This window comes from Vicugna pacos, chromosome 16 (genome assembly GCF_048564905.1).
Source record: "Vicugna pacos chromosome 16, VicPac4, whole genome shotgun sequence".
NCBI classification, from domain to species: Eukaryota; Metazoa; Chordata; class Mammalia; order Artiodactyla; family Camelidae; genus Vicugna; species Vicugna pacos.
This window is the reverse complement of record NC_133002.1, coordinates 8,487,607-8,504,059: the sequence shown is the minus strand read 5'-3', so window position 1 is coordinate 8,504,059 and position 16,453 is coordinate 8,487,607. Positions and strand designations below refer to the sequence as shown.

General features: G+C 56.4%; 3 protein-coding genes across 4 annotated transcripts; all 3 read right to left on the bottom strand.

Moving 5' to 3' along the window:
• Positions 1 to 35: 35 nt before the first annotated feature.
• On the bottom strand, positions 36 to 7,982 carry DVL2 (dishevelled segment polarity protein 2). 2 transcript variants are annotated; one of them, XM_031676196.2, is made up of 15 exons: positions 7,515 to 7,982; positions 5,221 to 5,290; positions 4,763 to 4,908; positions 4,524 to 4,633; positions 4,268 to 4,403; positions 4,071 to 4,161; positions 3,850 to 3,919; positions 3,603 to 3,742; positions 3,441 to 3,517; positions 2,763 to 2,830; positions 2,448 to 2,576; positions 2,202 to 2,333; positions 1,887 to 2,066; positions 1,216 to 1,434; positions 36 to 1,067 (listed from the first exon to the last, which is right to left on the bottom strand). In XM_031676196.2, exons 1-15 carry the CDS (start codon positions 7,706 to 7,708, stop codon positions 619 to 621), a joined length of 2,211 nt encoding a protein of 736 aa, XP_031532056.2. In that variant the 5' UTR covers positions 7,709 to 7,982; the 3' UTR covers positions 36 to 618. The 2 variants fall into 2 exon arrangements, with proteins under 2 accessions (XP_031532056.2, XP_031532057.2); XM_031676197.2 differs by having other exon boundaries at positions 4,536 to 4,633.
• Positions 7,983 to 8,442: 460 nt separating this feature from the next.
• PHF23 (PHD finger protein 23) lies at positions 8,443 to 12,824 on the bottom strand. Its single transcript, XM_006218808.4, has 5 exons — positions 12,552 to 12,824; positions 10,957 to 10,988; positions 10,723 to 10,815; positions 9,354 to 10,191; positions 8,443 to 9,249 (listed from the first exon to the last, which is right to left on the bottom strand). The coding sequence occupies exons 1-5, from the start codon at positions 12,583 to 12,585 to the stop codon at positions 9,035 to 9,037; spliced, it is 1,212 nt and encodes a 403-aa protein (XP_006218870.1). The 5' UTR covers positions 12,586 to 12,824; the 3' UTR covers positions 8,443 to 9,034.
• An 862-nt stretch (positions 12,825 to 13,686) lies between these two features.
• Positions 13,687 to 15,783, bottom strand: GABARAP (GABA type A receptor-associated protein). The gene is made up of 4 exons (XM_006218807.4): positions 15,547 to 15,783; positions 14,922 to 15,000; positions 14,666 to 14,784; positions 13,687 to 14,187 (listed from the first exon to the last, which is right to left on the bottom strand). The coding sequence occupies exons 1-4, from the start codon at positions 15,634 to 15,636 to the stop codon at positions 14,122 to 14,124; spliced, it is 354 nt and encodes a 117-aa protein (XP_006218869.1). The 5' UTR covers positions 15,637 to 15,783; the 3' UTR covers positions 13,687 to 14,121.
• Between the last annotated feature and the right edge of the window lie 670 nt (positions 15,784 to 16,453).

Below are 16,453 nucleotides of genomic sequence, written 5' to 3'. Positions count from 1 at the left end.
GCCTCCCTCCCAAAGAAAGGAGCCAAAGGCGTAGGGAATTTACCCCTATTGCTTTATTTGGTGCTTTATACATGTGACTAAAATAAATAGAGTAACAAAAGCAGCTACACGGCCCCCGAATACCCCAGCTTCCTTTGACTGCTGTCTAGGGTAAGCAGCACCCTCCCACTTCCCAGGGTACCGCTGACCCCCCCCACCCTGCGCAGGACATGGTGGACTGGGCAAATGGAGTAGGGGGTCACATTTGGGGGTCAGAAGGAGCCCAGGAGACAGGGATTCTTCATATAAAAGAGAAAATGTTTGCTAAAAAAAATAGTCCAAAAAATGTAAGAAAGTCTATTTTAACCCCCCAAAAGGCTTACAAAAAACAATAAGGCTAAAAATAACCAAAGGTCCTTTGCACACCCCCTGAAGGAAGGGGGAGGAACCAGGCACTGCTGGTAAGAGTCACAGTGGCAACAACCTCACAGCAGGCCGCAGCCCGCAGGACAGGCCGAGTCCAGGCACCAGGGGAGTAAGGAGCATGTGACTGGCAAGACACCCAGTCACAGGACAGGAGCACCAAGTACTGGCTGGACAGGCCAAGGGTGGAGATCCAACATGGCCCCACCACAGGCTCTACATAACATCCACGAAGAACTCACTAGGGTTGCCCATGGCCATGTGGAAGCTTTGGCGGCTGGCTGTCAACTCTGGGGGCACAGAGCCCAGGTCCCTAACTGGAGGGGCCCCTGGAGGCTGCACTGCTGGCGGAATAGGGGGTGGGGGTGGGGGCATCATGACCACCATCATGGGGTTATAGGGGAGGGCCATACCAGGAGGGGGTCCATAAGGATGGAGCCCTGGGTGGGCTCGGAGATTGGGAGCACCTCCTGATGAGCCTCTGGATGGGGGAGGACCCCCATCACCAGTCCCACCAGGTTCCCCACCCCGCCGAAGGCTGCCTCCCCGGCTGGAGGGCTCCGACTCACTGCCGCTGCCAGACTTGGACTCAGAGGCCCGCTCCTCGGGCCTCCCTGTGCGCCCTGCCCCCCCATCGCTTCGTGTCGACCCACTGCTCCGGCTCCCTGTTGGGGGAGAGGGGATGGGAGCAACTGAGCCCTAGACCAGGCTCGCTCAGCAGCCCCAGCCCCTGCTTCAGCCTCTCCTCCCTGGTTTCACCTTGGCCCCCACCCTGCCCAAACCTGGCTGTAGGGGTGTCTGGCGGTGACTTACCCTCACTGTGCTGGCTGCTGGCACTGCCTCCTCCGTAGGTGTAGGACGAGAGCTCGTGGTACGGCGGGGGCTGAGGACTGTATGGGTGAGGAGCTGGGTACTGGTAGGAGAAGGTGGGCAGCAGGGGCCAGGGGGTCGCCCCAGGCAGAGGAGCCAAGGTGTCCTGGTCTGAAGCACCACTAGAGCCATCATTGTCATTCAGAGACAGGTTGACTAGATCTAGAAGGCAAGAGAAAAGAATCACCGCTTAGAGAAGCCAAGACCCTGAAACATCAAGCAAAGACCTGGAAACCGATTCCCCAGAACCATTCCTGATGGGGGTTAAACAAGGACCTCAGACAGGAAATTTCCCACCCATCACAGCCATCAGGGCAGAAACTCAGCCAGGGCCACCACAAGTCCCACACGTACTCATGAGCCTCATTAAAAGCTTCACCCCCTCACCCCAACCCCCAGAAGATACACGCCTGTGCCAGGCGCACAGCTCGTCCAGCAAAACCTCAGTGGACGCTGGCCCCCACTTGCATCGTTGGCCAGTGCAGGGCCCGGCACAGAATGCACAGTGCTCAGCGTCCACGAGGACCCCAGCTGGTTTCTGCGTCAGGTCTGGTTGGAGAGGCAGGACAAGGCAGCTAGAGCCGCCCTCCCTGGGCTGGGACAGAGGCACTCACAACTCTCACAGCCGCCACTGAGGTCTCCGAAGACATAATAGCACTGCTCAGAGAAGGTGATCTTGTTCACCGTGTGCCGGATGAGCCCTGCCTTGAGCAGCCCACTGGCATACTTGCGGGCCTCCCGCCGCTCAGGAAAGCCCTCCACGTGATGGTAGAGCCAGTCGACCACGTCTGAGCCTGGATTGTCCAGGGCAGAGAAAGGCCTCAGGTTCTCCTCCCCAGCTCCTGTCTCACCCATGCCTGGGCCACCCACCCCTCCACACTTTGGCCTCCTCCTGCTCCCCACGCCACCTGCCCAGGGCCCAGCAGTACCCAGAAATGCATTAGGGATGGTGATCTTGAGCCACATGCGGTCTCGAACTTCCAGTCCAGACTCTGGGGCTGCCATGGCCTTGGTCACAGATGCCATGTCTGTATGGATGGAGAGACCCCGGCCCTCACAGCCTGGCAGAGGAAAAATGGGGAATCAGAGGTAGGGCCAAGTCCCATGGAGTGCAAGGTCACACCACACTAGGAGGCCTTCCAGAGAGGGTGGATGAGTTGAACTTGGGGTCTCACCATCAGGCAAAGAGGACCCAGATGTAATGGTGCTCATGGACGAGGAGCCTGGATAGGCGGGGAAGGTGCCGGTCAGTGCAGCAGAGTGTGAGACCCAGGCAGCAGGGTCAATTGGCTGGATGGGTTCATCTGGGACAGAGAAGGCCACCAAGATGATCACTTCCCAGTCCCAGAGAGCCAGCCCTGTCCCTCCCAGATTCAGACTCCCATCCTGCCCCCGCCTTGACCCTCCTCTCACTGGAGCCTAGATGCCCAGCCCCAGCGCCACCCTAACACCCATCATCATCCCAGCGGCAGGCCCTGAGCACCACTCACTTCGCGGGAGAGTGAAATAGGCCTGCGGAGAGGGATCCCAGCACTTGGCCACAGTCAGCACGATGGGGCTGTGGAGAAGAGGCGGCCAGTCAAGCACGGGTGAGAGGAGAGGCCTCAGGAGCAGGGAGGCCTGGAATGAGAGTGGGAGAGGGACAGAAAGAGGAACAGAAGAAAGAGCACAGATGCGCCTGGGCCACAGAAGGTGAGGGCGGAAGGCTCCACAACGTGGTGACTCACCGACAGGGTAACTCAAACACACACTGCTGAGTAAGACAAGAGAGTATACGCCGCATGGCCCTGCTCACACAAAGTCCAAAGACGAGTAACACTAAGCTCTGTTGTTCACAGTTATGTGCATGGGTGATGAAACCAACACGAAGATTTTCTTTGTCGTGGTGATGACCAAAGAATCGGGATAGCAGTGACCTCTGGGGGAGGGAGGAGAGGGGACTGGGAAGGGACACTGCGGGGCTCCTTTGGGTGTCAGCAATCTTCTAGGTCCTGATCTAGGCAGTGGGGATAGAGGCATTCATTCCAGAACTACTCATTATGTTATGCATTTTTGCTTTACATATCTTTTGACGGGCATTACGTTTCACTGCTTCCAAAAATGACAAAACAAAAGGAGACAAGATGAAGGAACAGAGCTGAGGACCTGGGAGCAGCCTGGAGCCTCACCCCGGCTTGTGCACGATGTCCCTCAGCACCCGCACCGCGTCGTCGTTGCTCATGTTCTCAAAGTTCATGTCGTTCACCTGCCAGGAAGGGGTGGTGGGTCATAGATGGGGGCGAGGGGCTGACGGCCCGGCAGAATCAGCAGGTGGCCCTGCCCCGGCTCACCTGCAGAAGCATGTCCCCCGGCTCGATGCGACCATCGGCCGCCACAGCCCCACCCTTCATGATGGAGCCTATGTAGATGCCACCGTCTCCCCGCTCATTGCTTTGGCCCACGATGGAGATGCCCAGGAAGTTGTACTTCTCTGTGGAGGGAGGCCAGGTGACGAGGGGAGGCCCTGGCTGTGTGCCTCTCCTCTAGGAGCTCTGGAGACCAGGTCCTCCCAGCCCCCAGCCCTGGGCCCCTCCGTACCCATGTTCAGTGTGACCGTGATGATGTTGAGAGACATGGTGGAGTCAGTGACACTGCTGAAGGATGAAGTCTGTGGTGGGGAAAAGGGAAGGAGCTCAAGTGCCTTCAACAACACAGGATGAGCCCAGGGGTTCTCACTGCCTGGGCCTTGCACCCTTTAAACCACGGTCCAGGCCCCCAACATCCCCGAGGGCCAGCTGTCCCCATGAGAAGCCCCTCACCCTCTCCAGGCGGGGTGGCCGCTGTTTCCTCCGCCGCCGATGGCGCTTGAGGAGGCGGGAGGCGCTGCTCTGCTCCGTGGAGCTGCTGAACCTGTCAGGAGGTGGACAGGGGAGCACGCCAGGCGGGGGTAGTCATGGGGCCAAGGGAAAGGGTGGGAGGGCTGACTGGTGCCCCGGGGAGGCCTGGGGAGCCATACCTGCTCATGGTGTCGTCCTCGTCCGAGTCCCCCAGGCTGGTGCTCTCCAGCTCACTGGTCATGAGGGTGGAGGAGCTCTCGTACCCAGCCAGGTGGCGCTCCAGCCTCGAGGGGCCGCTGGGCCGGTGGCCCCCGGCTGAGGAGGAACCAGTCTCAGGAGCCAGGCCTCCAGTGCCGGGCCCTCATCGATGCTTGGGTCTGAGCCAACCCCTCCCCAGCTCCCGGTCTCCCCAGCTTCCAGGCCAGCCCCCCTCACCGCCGTGCTCACTGCTGTCTCGCCTGCGAGGCCGCTCCCGCCTCAGAGACACTACTGACTCGGTTTCTGTCTCGGGCTCCAGATTCTCCCGGCTGCTGGATACATTAGGGCTAGACGGACAGAGAGGGTTTCCAACCCAAGTCAGAGGGACAGGGCTCCGCATCCTCGGCTTTCTCTCCCAAGGGGCTTGGATTCCTTCTCCCCTCACTCCCCTGGACTCAAGAATCCCAAGGACTCACTGGAAGGATGGCGGCCTGGAGTCCCCAATGCCACTGGTCCTCTCCGGTGGCAAAGGGGGTAGTGGTGGGGGTGGAGGCGCCAGGTCTGTCCGAGGCTCATGGGCCGGGGGGGCCATCTCAGGTTGGGGGTTATCTGATGACACTAGCTAGAAGAGTGCAAGTGATAAGAGAGACTCGGCTGGATGGGGAAATGAGGCACGTGAGGTAGGAGTGAGAGAAAGGACTAGAAAAGGGGACAGGACCTGAGAGAGTCAAAAGAAAAGCACAAAAAGGCAGCAGCATTAGGGGCTCCAGAAGGAGAAGGCTGAGGGGCTCCAGCTGGCCGGCTCTCCAAACAGGTAGGGCGGCAAAGAGCCAGAGCTTCCAGCAACTGAGTGGGGCAGGCGACAGCACAGGCCGAGGCTCAGAGGAGCCTGGCAATGCGGGAGGGACTGGCCCTCAGAGCCAGGGCCCCTTACCCAGGACACCACCCTTCCGTTGAAGCAGGGAAGGCGGGCGTTGTCATCCGAGATTTCTTCCTTCACCACCCTGCCGAGAGGCAAGACACAGGTGAGGGAGACTGGACGGGCTCCCCCCATTCCCGCCCGCATTCAAAGTTTCTCCCAATCTTCATCCAGCTCACGGATGTTGATTTCCTCCCACCCTGTCCAAGCCTTCTTCTCTTTCGTTGAAAAGCTTTGCTCTTACACCTAAGAAATCTCCAAACTCTACTCCTTTTCCTTATTTCTCCTTTGCTCCCCAGCTCATCCTTGGGGGCTCAGTGCTGCTCCGAAGATTTCCTAGAGTCTGATTCAAACCTCTCAGTTCAATTTCAAAGACCCACCCCTAAAGTTGCCTCAGCTGGCCCAAAATATCTAACTTTAAGAGCCTTGCTGGCAGCCTCCACCCAACTTCTACCCTATTCCTCACACACCTTCCCCCAAAAAAGGCTCGGGTCCTCATCGAAGTCTCTACTGTTAGGCTTTCCTTGCTTTCCTTACTTTCCTAACACACTTCCAGAGAGATGTCCCAATGTGCTGTCTCCCCTTGAGGAAGAATACCCATGACCAACGAACGGTATTTTCTCACTAGCCTGAGAACTCCCAAGGAGAGGAAGAGCCCAGAGTCACACTGTCGTGTGCCTCAGCTGGCACAAAACTCTGCGCTAAGCCATCTGCTCCTCCTGACAGACCACAAAGTCTAGCACCAGGGGGGTCATTTCTCCCATTGGTTCCCTCGATGTGCAGGACTTGCTCCTTCTCAATCATCACATGAAATCATTAATGCCTATTTTGTTCAACACCGTGTCCTGGCCACACTGCAAAGTACCAGATACTTCATAAGCATTAACAGATATTTGCTGACTAAACGGATACACACATCAACTATGAGATACTGCCCTGAATAGACTCTCTCACCCCAAATGAGGACATCCTGTTTGATTAACCTTTTAACCTAATATGATTCTAGGAGCCTGGATCTATGTCAATTTAGTCCCCTTTACCATCAACGTGACAAAATAGTCCAGTCACCACTGATCTTTCTTAGCACAATGTAGTATTCTTCACATCATAACCCAGTTGCACCATAGTCCAGCCTGCCAAACGATTCTATCCTGTATGACCATAACCTAGTTTAAGAATTAGTCAGACTCAGTACTGATATTGACAGCGACCATTCACCAAGAATGTACTGTGTACCATGCACTTGCACTAGGCATTTTACTCTGGTTAACTCCATCTTACAGATGAAATCGAGGCACAAAAGTTAAATAAACTGCACAAGATTACATTGCTACCAAACAGAAGAACCTTGATTTAAATCCAAGGTAACTCCCAAGACAGTACCACCTTCCCAACATCCAACAATCTTCCTAGGTAGAGCCCAGTCTGTTCAGCTTTCCTGGAATCCAGGCTATCCCAGCCTAATCCCACCTTCACTCAAGAGCTTAGATTGAGGACAGAGAGAGCATAGTCCCAAAGGCTCTAAACACAAATGGACTTACACATTATTTAAAGTTCCACTCTAGCCCAGAATGTCCCAAATTCCCCCCAGGATAGCCCAGTCTATTCTAGCACAGCCTAGAACGCCCCCTCCCCCCACCCCAAGCAGCTGTCTGTACCAATACAGACTAGAATATCCCAATACAGCTGTCTGCACTAACATAGACCCCCAACAGCCCTGTCTGCCCATGTATTGAGTGTTCCAATAAAAACCAAGCCCCCAAATAAACTAAGATCAATTGATAGAACCTAGCAAAAAACAGAATGGCATCCCAATACAGCACTTGGCATGACTACAGATTAGACTGTCCTAAAGCAATCCCGTGTGTCTTAGTACAGGACGGAACATCCCAAATTGCCCTGTATAGCCCAATCTATATCAGCAAATTCCACACTATCTCTGCATAACCCGTGTAATACAGGACCGCTCACAATGTACTAAACTACCAGAAGATAGATCAGTCTGCCTCAGCACAGTCCAGAATATCCGAAAATAAACAAGTGTGCCCCACTCCATTCCAGTAGAGCCTAATCTTACCTAATCTGGTTTAGTATAGCCTAGACTGTCCTCCTTCAGTACAGCGCGCCTCAATCTGTCCAAGCATAACCTTGCCCGTCCTGGGATATCCAATCTACCCCAGTATAGTAAAATCTGCTCCACTGTAGCCCAGAAAATCCCAGTAAGTCCCAGAGTAGACCGGTACCCCTCAATATTGCCCAATTCACAACAGCACGGCCCCCATCGTTCCTAATCTAGGCCTCGCGCTCACCCGAAATCCTGATCCATAGACTTGAAAAAGTACTTAGCGCCCGCGGGCCGCTGCAAAACGCTCTTGAAATCGCCGAGGGTGATGCGCTCAGCGGGGACCGGGATCTTCACCAGGTAGGGAGTCTCTTCTTCATCCAGGTGGTAAATCACCTTCGTCTCCCCGACACCACCGCCCCCCGCGCCGCTGCCCGCCATGGTCTCGCCCGCGCGCTCCCGGGCTCCGCCGCCCACCCACCGGGGCTGATCGCCCCCGCCGCGCCTGCGCACACCCGCTAACCGACGCGCAAGCCAGGACAGGACCGACCCAGCGCAAGAGAGGTGCAAAGGGAAGGCGGGGGTCAGCAGGGTGGCGGCGGTGAGGGGCGGGTCGTGGGGCGCGACCCAAAGCAGCGGACTCGGCTGCCGCCGCCGCCGTCGTCGCGAGTGCCCTCCAGCGCCCCTCCCACCTCTCCTCGCGCCACGTGACCCGAACTGGCCCACCTCGCTTTCCTCGTAACGCCCCCGCCACGTGACCTCATCCGGATCACGTGACTTCTCGGCTCCGCCCAGCGCCGCCACCACATGATCAATGCTTTCTGCAACGGTCTCCCAACCTTCCACGGTCCCGCCCCCCAACTGAGTCCCCACCCGCGTCCCCCCCCACTACCCTGGCTCGGCTGGCCTCTGCCCTCCCCACCCCGCTTCACCCCATTGGGGCGGAGAGCTCCAAGCCATCTCTGATCCACTGGAGCATGCATGTGGGAGGTGAAGTGGGGATTGTGGGGGATCCTAGACGGGATGAGATGGGAAAAAGCCAACTGAGTCCATAAGGTTGATGGGAAAGGAGCAGTGCAACATTCTTGGCTTGGACTTTAGAAGAGTGGGTTTCAGCTCCACCTCCAGCCAACTTTTCCAAAGCCTCCCTCCCAAGCAGGACAGTCAGTGAGGGCTATAAACACAAAAGAGCCCACTCTGCTTTATTTACAACACGCAGGCTGTCTGTACAAACAGCTGGCCAATATTATTAAAAACAAAAGAGGTGAGTGAGGGAATCGTCACCTGTTTTCCTTCCTCCCTCGGCCAAGCTCTAGTTGGTACTCCACCTCTGAGCTGCCATGCTCAAAAGGGGAAGTCCAAAATTAAAAATACAACCGGTGAGAATAAATGGGGAGTGAGATAAAAGAAAAGATGAGGGAGGGGAGTGCTATATTTACACTAGAGTTTTATAGACAACTGTCCCATTCCATCCCAATTCCAACCCTGGCCCATAAACTGAGTGGTGGCAGGTCCAAGGGACAGAGCTTAAGTGTCTATGGACCCAGGCAGCTCCCCACCCTCAACTGCAATGGGTCCTAGTTCAAGTCCACAAGGTGGGAAGGAGGGGTAGGGTAGGAACATCACTCATTTCCAAACCAGTCTCCCTTGGGAATTTCTGCCTTGAAGTGGGACAATATCCAAGCTCCAGGGAATAGACCGAGGACCCTGAGGCTCAGTTCCCAAGTCATGTTGCCATTTGAAGTTCCAGCCTAGACATGGCATATGTCAGGGCTCTCCAGATTTCGGAGGCCCCCCTAACCGCCGGGCCTCTGGCCGCAGTTCCTTGCATTTCTGGCAGTAAAAGAAATCAGGGACATTGGTCTTCTTAATCTTAGCACAGGAGAGGTGGATCCACGTCCCACACAGGCTGCACTCAATCATGGGCCGGCCTGCAAAGGGCTTTCGGCAGTAACACGTGATCAGATCCCATGAGTCATCACCTGGGGAAAAGAAGATTTGTTTGGTGTTCTGCCTAAGCTCTTGGATCCACAACACCCCCAAACCTATCAACCCAGCTACCCCTGGGCGGGCCCAAACTTCTCACCTGATTCTACCATGATGTCCTCATCCATGACCCGCATCTCGCCTTCACTGGAGCTGGCATCTCCATCTTGGCTTGTTTCAGTGCTGCCCACCTCTTTGCTTTCACTGTCAGTGGGAGGGGCTCCTTCGGGGTGCACTGTGGCAGGGGGCCTAGGAGCCTCAGGAGGTGCTAGCAGCACAGGGGCTGGGGCTTCCCCCCCTACTACTGCTGCCATCTCTTCCTCCTCCTCCTCTTCCTCTTCTTCCTCCTCCTCTTCAGAGTCTGTATCACTGGGGGGTGCCCTGGGAGGCCCAGGAGGTGGGAGTCTATCCCCTCGCTCTGCCTTTTTCAACTTCCGCTTCTTGCTCTTCTTGATTCGAGACCTCTTTTCCCCATCCCCAGGGGTTGGCCGAGGCCTCCGAAGCACCCCAAAGCCTGTCCCCCCTCCTGGCCCCAACTTTCGGTTCTTTCGGTCCTTCTTTCGAGGAGGCTGGGAGAGGTCCCCCTGGGAAAGGGGCACTGGGGTGAGAGCAGCAGGGGGCCGGGAGGCGTGTGTCAGGGATGTGGGGGACAGTGGAGATGCCATTTTGGGCCCATCTAAATCAAAGAGAGAGTCCTTGAGCTTCATCTTCTCAAGTAGGGTGGCACTGTCAGGGGCCTGTAGACGAGGGAAAGTGGACCTTGGGGGTCCTGGCTGGGTGGGACCTGCTTGAGCCGCCCTCCTCTTGGATGACTTTGCTTTCTTAACAAAGGTCTGGATGGTTCTGAGATCTGAGGGAGCCGAGTCCCAGCCATCGCTGTCTGCCGCACTCTCACCTCGCAGTGGAGAGCTGGAGCCAGAGGCTGGCCAATCACTTTCCTTAAAGGGGGGAAGAGACCGAGGTTAGCAGGGGGCTCAGTGTCATCTCAGCCCCTCTACAAACCAAGCTTAAAAACCAAAATATTCTGCAAAAACCACCAACTCTCACTGTACTCAGAAAACTCATCCCCACCTCAGTTCCCATCAGTATCTCCTCTTGAGCATTTCCCACAGTACCTCTGCCCTCAAATTCTAGTCATCTCCCCAATGCCTACTGCCTTCGCAACACTGTATCCTCCAGACCAGAGCCTTATTTCTTTAGCTGCTTCTGTGCAGCCTCATGTTACCATTTTCAGCTTCCTAAAATTTATCCAAAAGCACCTTCCCTTAAGGGCACCCCGAGACCATTCACTGCTGCTCAAGACACCTGTCTCCACTCCAGATGCTAGTTTTTTCACCAAAATTTCCATTTCCCTAGACTTACATATAATTTCTAGGCTTCGTCTATAAGGTAATACACTCTCACATGCTCAACAGCCCCTCTACAGCCCTAGGATACCCGCCTCAAGCCAGCTGTCCTCCTGTCCCTACCTCTTTGCTAGGGGGGATGTAACCGGCATAGGCCAAGACAAAACTGCAGAATTTGTTGAAATCCTCAATTGTTCTCCGACGTTTCTCCGGTGGCTAAAAGGAAGGAAATATGTATCACACGGAGTTTAAGAGGGGCCATTCTCAAAGGCACAGTCCCTGTAATGAGGAATCTGGAAAAGGTAGGATAGAGAGGAGGAGAGGGAAAGGGGGTTGCAAAGGAATGGGAAACCTCACCTGAGTCTCTGGCTTAAGAGTCGGAGGTGGATCTGTGAAAGCAATAAAAGCTGAGTCAAGGCACTAGGCAAGAGTCGGTGTGAAACCCCACCTCTCAACCTTCGAGGTCTCAAGTGAACCCCCCTCCTCTCCCAGGCCAGCAGGCCCCCAGCTGGGCTGGACCCGCCCCTGCTCCCCCTTCCGCCCCGCGAGGGGCGGAGCCTGGGCGCGGCGCCCTCTCAGGCCTCACTATAGCGCTCCCCTTCCCCCTACCGGAGGCCTGGCGCCCCGCCCCCCCAACTCACGGTTTCTCTAGACTCCCGGCTCCTCGGCTCTCTCAGCGCCCCACCCCGCCATACCGCTCCCCGGACCTAGCCCGGGCTGCCGCCTGCCCCTGTCCTTCACACGCGCCCGGCGCCCAGAGTTCCCACCCCACCGCGCTCCACCGCCCCGGGCCCTTCGCGACCGCACACGCCGCCCGTCGGCCCCCAGGGTCCAGGATGACCACGCCGAACCACTCCCCGCCCTCCGGCCCCTTCTACTCGAGCACGAGGCCCGGCGCGCCCCTCACCCCCACCTAAACACACACAGGCTCACACGTCCAACGCCACTTCGCGGCCGGGACGGACCAGAGAGCTCTAACCCGGACGCGGCCCCACCTGCCCCCCCATACCAAGCTCCCCACAATTTCGCCGTCCCTCCGCCCCCATCCGGGGCTTTGGCCCCTCCCCGTCTCGAGCGCCTCGGGCTCCTCGCCGGGCCCCCGGGCCCAGTTCCGAGCTCCCTCCGGCCGCCGCCCCCCCCGCCCCCGGACTCACCACCAAGTCACTAGGTTACGAACCCCTAAACTCTAGGTCCCCACAACTAGCTACTCTCTCCCTCCACAGCAATCCCCGCTGTGGCCGCCGCTGCCCCCTCACCCTCCGCAACTCCCTGGCTCTAACCCTCGCCGATCAACCCCCACCCCGCCGCGCAACTCGCCGGTCTTAAACCCCCACCCCGCCCCACCGCCCCCAAAACTACCCAGCTCTCCTCGCCTCACGGCTCCCTCTCCCCACAACTACCCTCTGGTACTGGTTCCTCTACCGTAGACAATACCCAGACCCCCCTCTTCGCCCCACAACTATCTGCTCACCCCTCCAACAATCACCAGGCTATCTCCGGCGGCAACTACCGGGAGCTCCGGCACCACCGCCACAAACTCCCCCACCTCGGCGAACTACCGGGCTCCTCACTCAATCCTCTTCTACATCCTCCCTCCTAAACAACTCTCCGGCCCCCAGATTTCCCCAATCTCCCAGCTCTAGGGCCCCAACCTGCCGAAGGCCCTTTCGGCCCCTAACCCCCGAAGCTCTGGGTTTCCAGCTCCCACTCCCCACCCCATCCCCCCCTCCACACAAACACACAGCGTCTGATCTCCCACTACCCCCAACCCAGTCTCCCACTCCTCTTTCTCCAAGATCCCTCAACTCGTCGCTCCCCAACCTCCAGGGGCAGGCCCCCGACCCCCTCCCCGCGCTCCCCCGCTGGGCTCCGGGGCTCGACCTCCAAGTTTGCCAATAGATTCCTCGCCCGCCCCACGCCGGCTCAGCGCCCTGTGCCGGTCGAGAGCTCACCTTCGGGACTGGGCTCCGCCATAGCTTCCAGCATCGCCCCCTCCCCTCCTCCCGGTCCGGCGCCCCCCTTCCCTGAGCCGGGAATCCCGGTGCCGCCTCCGGTTCTCGGTGCTCCTACTGCCTCGCTCCACAGAGGTATCTGTCTCGGCCTGGTTGTGACTCGAGTCCGCTAGCCGCTGCCGCCACCTCCCTCAACCACAGCCTCCCGCACTCCCGGACCGGGCCCCCTCCCCCCGCGCCGCCGGCCGCCTGCTCCCTCCTCCTCCTCCTCCTCTCACTCCCTCCCTCCTCCTCTTCTCTCCCCCTCCCTTCGCTGGTGCCGACGCGCAATGCATCAAGGGGGTTGTAGTCCGCACAGGGACAGCAGAAAGGGGACTGTATACGCCTCTGGAACTTCAGTTCCCAGCAGGCCATGGGTTGGCGCAGGCGCACTAACCCGCTCTCCCCCTGGGAGTGGCGGGGAGATTGGGAGCAGTGAAAAGGGAGAACGGAAGAGTGCGCGCAGGCTCCTGGGAAATGTAGGCTGGGCGGGGCTAAGGAAGAAGGGGAGTAAGGAATTAGAACTCTCGGCCACCATACTGCCTCATTCTGCGGCTTCTTTCTACCCCCACCCCGGGGTACCGCCCCACTTCCGGCCAGACGGAGAAGTGGCTGCTGGGGGATGAAGTCCTGTTAGTGATAATGTCTCCCTCTTCCCAGGCTTCTCCCTCCCTTGGATTCCACTCTGCTGGATCCTCCACACTGGCACAAAGTCTGGCCAAGCGACATGTATCTGAGGACAGAGTCCTTTTACCAGCTCCCATGCACGAAAATCTCTTCCTTAATCCGAAAGGTTATGACAAACTTGGATAGGATGTGTTTATCTACAACAGGTACTTTTAAACTTTCTCCACAGGAACCCACGGTAAAAAAACTTTTTTAACTTCAGGAGCGAATCAATACATACGTATATAACTGAACTTCCATGAAACGATACTCAGAGTAGTCCATCCAACACAGCAAAAGCACACTTTCTATGCACAAGCCCAACATAAACAGGATAAGCCAAAATATATATCCCCCCAACCTCCTCTTTCCCCACCACTGACGACTAGAGAACAAGAGGGGGATGGGAGCAACACAAAGTGAAATCCAGTTCAGCTTGGTGGTTTCCTCTTTATTGATGTGCCTCCTACCTTCCCCCCACAATTTCAGTCCCTTCCACCTACCCCCAAAAAAGAGGGCAGTGAAAAGAAGGGATTGTTGGGGTTCTGACCCCTTGGGCAGTTAGAAAGGGAACAGAAACCAAAACAATTACTGGATGTGACAGAGATTGACAATCTTGAAGTCTAAAGCAGAGCGGGAAAGGTGGTAAAGAAAAGGGAAGAAAGGAGAAAGGAGAGGTACTGGAGGCCATCTCCCCAATTAACCCTAGTGTTTAGAGGGTCTGGAGGAGGGTCTCAAATATTAGGAAGTGCAGGTCCTGAAGAAAGGAGGTGGTGTTTGAGCCTCAAGGAGGAGTAGGTCAAGGTAGGGGGGGGCCACCTCTCTCTTTGTAGAATGAGACCCCCCCTCGTCAGGGGCAGCAGCTTCACAGACCGTAGACACTTTCATCACTGTAGGCAATGTATAGAAAGAAGTCTTCTTCATGGTGCTCCTGGGGTGAAGGCAGAAAATGACAATGCTCAGGCAACTGGGTTTTATAGTTACTTGAACCACCCACCACCTGCACCTAGACACATTCCTCTAAAACCTTTTTTTGAGACCCCCCCCCCAACCAGTGCTTTGACTCTCCTTCCCCTCACTTGCCCCAGACTCTAGCCACTGAGCAGTATTATCCTAGCAACAATCCTGGGTAAAAATATCTCTCACTGTACTCTGCTGCCTTAGAACGGGGAGGGGCCTGGGGAGAGTCTGGATCACAACAGTTGCTCCAGCTCACTATTCTCTCCCGTCTCTCTACTCCCACTGCCCTGTTCAAGTCCCCAACCAGGGCTATCTGGAAATTTTAAAGCCAAAGATAAAACGGAGAGCTAAGCAAGCCAGCTCATCCAAGAACTGCTGACTTAAAACTTTCTGCTTCTCAAGTGCTTCCACTCCTCTCCAGAGCTTTCACTACTTCCTAGTCACCATACCTGGTATAGCTGACCCATCGTGGCACTGGTGGGTGGAATGACATTGTTGACAAAGAAAAACAAGGCATCCTCAGCTCGGAGATGAATTCGCTTCCGGATCAAGAAGTAGAATTGACCAACTGCCAAAATATAAGACCTGATAAAGTCAAAGGCCACAAATACCTTCAAAAGAACACCTGCTCTGGGGAGCCTCCTTCAACAAAGACTGCACTCCCACCCTCAGGAAGCAAACCTGGGTACTGGGTCATGTTCCCACCTGTGAGATCAGAAGGCACCAGGTATTTCTTTTTGTCCAGGTCTCCTATCCGAGCTTTGGGAGCCTTTTCTACTATCACCTGACAAAGAGAAGATGAAAATTAGGAGGCATTAGGTGTACAGCCCAACAGCTCCAACTGTCAAGAACTCAAACAACAACATTCCTAGCACCCACATCTACCCCAGACTTATTTCTCTTTGTCTCTGAACACGCGGCGCAGCCCTGAGTTGGGAACTCACCTAAACATCCAGGATCCCTGAATACAGCTTCATAACAAACAATTATTTTAATCAGACGAAGATGATTTGTCTGGCCCGACTAGAGCTTCAATCTCAAAAACCTGGCTACCTGAGGGGAATGACCATGTGAAGCTCAGACTGTCAAACGCCCTACAACCTCCCACACAAATCCCAAGGTCTGTCTCTCCCGTCTACATCCCCCCACCCCCAGCTCAACCACTACCTCACTCCCTTCACCTCCGGTCCCAGAGACAGCAGTTTTGGGCTTGTTCCCAACCCCGCCACAGCCAGCAGCCTTATGCCCGCGCTGCCCGTCCCGGACTGAAGCCCAGGCTGTGGCGTCAGCGTCAGCGCCCCGCGCCCTCGGCCCTGGCTACTGTCCTCACCGGGACCCGGTCCGGGTATTTCTTTCGGATCTTCTCGCCCTCAGAGCGGCGCTTCTCGAACGGATGCTCCTCTTTATACACGAACTTCATCCTCCCGGGAACCGGGGTGGACCGGGCTGGGCTGAGGGAACCCGGGGAGGGGGGGCTGGGACGGGGGGCGGCGGCGACAGCAGCGACGCGCGGGCGGATTCAGCGGAGCGATCCCGGACTTGCGCCACTTCCCTATTCACCAACCCCGCCCCCGACCATCAAGGGCGGACCCGCCTGTTACGTTACGCCACTGGCGCAGGGCCCCTAACGCTATTAGCGCAGCACCGCCTACTGACCGCCCCCACCTCACGCTGTTAGCGTAATCGCTTTGGAATCAACTTATAAGCTACGCAAGTGTCGTAGGAAAGGTGGTTGACCTCTATTCTCCACGAAAGTAACTGAAAACCCATTCCTCGACCTTCCTCTTAAGAAGCTAAAGATGAAAAAGGCTAGGAGATGGTAATCATAATTTGAGACTTGGTTCTCCAAAACTTCTTTTCTAAAGTAACACAGAGGAAAAAGCAGATAATTACAAGGATAGCTATTCACGAAACATGTTGGTACGCTGAAGGCGGCGGCTGACACCAAAACAAAGTAGTACCCAAAGAGGTAGAAGTGGTCTCCGGAAATAGGGGAGGGCAGAAACTAAGACTATGTTTGGAGAGCCGCACAGAAACGCTTAGGTTCCAAGGAGAGGACCAATAGGGACTGAAGAGGAGGTCCGAAAGGTAGGGACTACGTCAGCGCGGAAGAACACTGCCAGCGTGTGTGTGGTAAAAAATCATGTGATCTCAGAGAAGGGCGGAGCGTCACGTGGCGGGTGCGAGGAAGTAGTGCCGGCTCTGGAGAGGAGGGCGTTGGGGAGGTGGGGCCGCCA

What these genes read in the sequence shown, in the direction of transcription:
- DVL2 (XM_031676196.2), bottom strand. Translation starts at nt 7,708, where the DNA reads ATGGCGGGCAGCGGCGCGGGGGGCGGTGGTGTCGGGGAGACGAAGGTG. An exon ending in TCCAGGCCGCCATCCTTCCA is followed by an intron (nt 4,634 to 4,762) that starts GTGAGTCCTTGG and finishes CTGTCCGTCTAG; the next exon opens with CCCTAATGTATCCAGCAGCC. An exon ending in AGACAGCAGTGAGCACGGCG is followed by an intron (nt 4,404 to 4,523) that starts GTGAGGGGGGCT and finishes GTTCCTCCTCAG; the next exon opens with CCGGGGGCCACCGGCCCAGC.
- GABARAP (XM_006218807.4), bottom strand. Translation starts at nt 15,636, where the DNA reads ATGAAGTTCGTGTATAAAGAGGAGCATCCGTTCGAGAAGCGCCGCTCT. An exon ending in AATACCCGGACCGGGTCCCG is followed by an intron (nt 15,001 to 15,546) that starts GTGAGGACAGTA and finishes TCTCTTTGTCAG; the next exon opens with GTGATAGTAGAAAAGGCTCC. An exon ending in GGTGCCTTCTGATCTCACAG is followed by an intron (nt 14,785 to 14,921) that starts GTGGGAACATGA and finishes ATATTTTGGCAG; the next exon opens with TTGGTCAATTCTACTTCTTG.
- PHF23 (XM_006218808.4), bottom strand. Translation starts at nt 12,585, where the DNA reads ATGCTGGAAGCTATGGCGGAGCCCAGTCCCGAAG. An exon ending in GGCGGAGCCCAGTCCCGAAG is followed by an intron (nt 10,989 to 12,551) that starts GTGAGCTCTCGA and finishes TTGCTTTCACAG; the next exon opens with ATCCACCTCCGACTCTTAAG. An exon ending in CTCTTAAGCCAGAGACTCAG is followed by an intron (nt 10,816 to 10,956) that starts GTGAGGTTTCCC and finishes CCTTCCTTTTAG; the next exon opens with CCACCGGAGAAACGTCGGAG.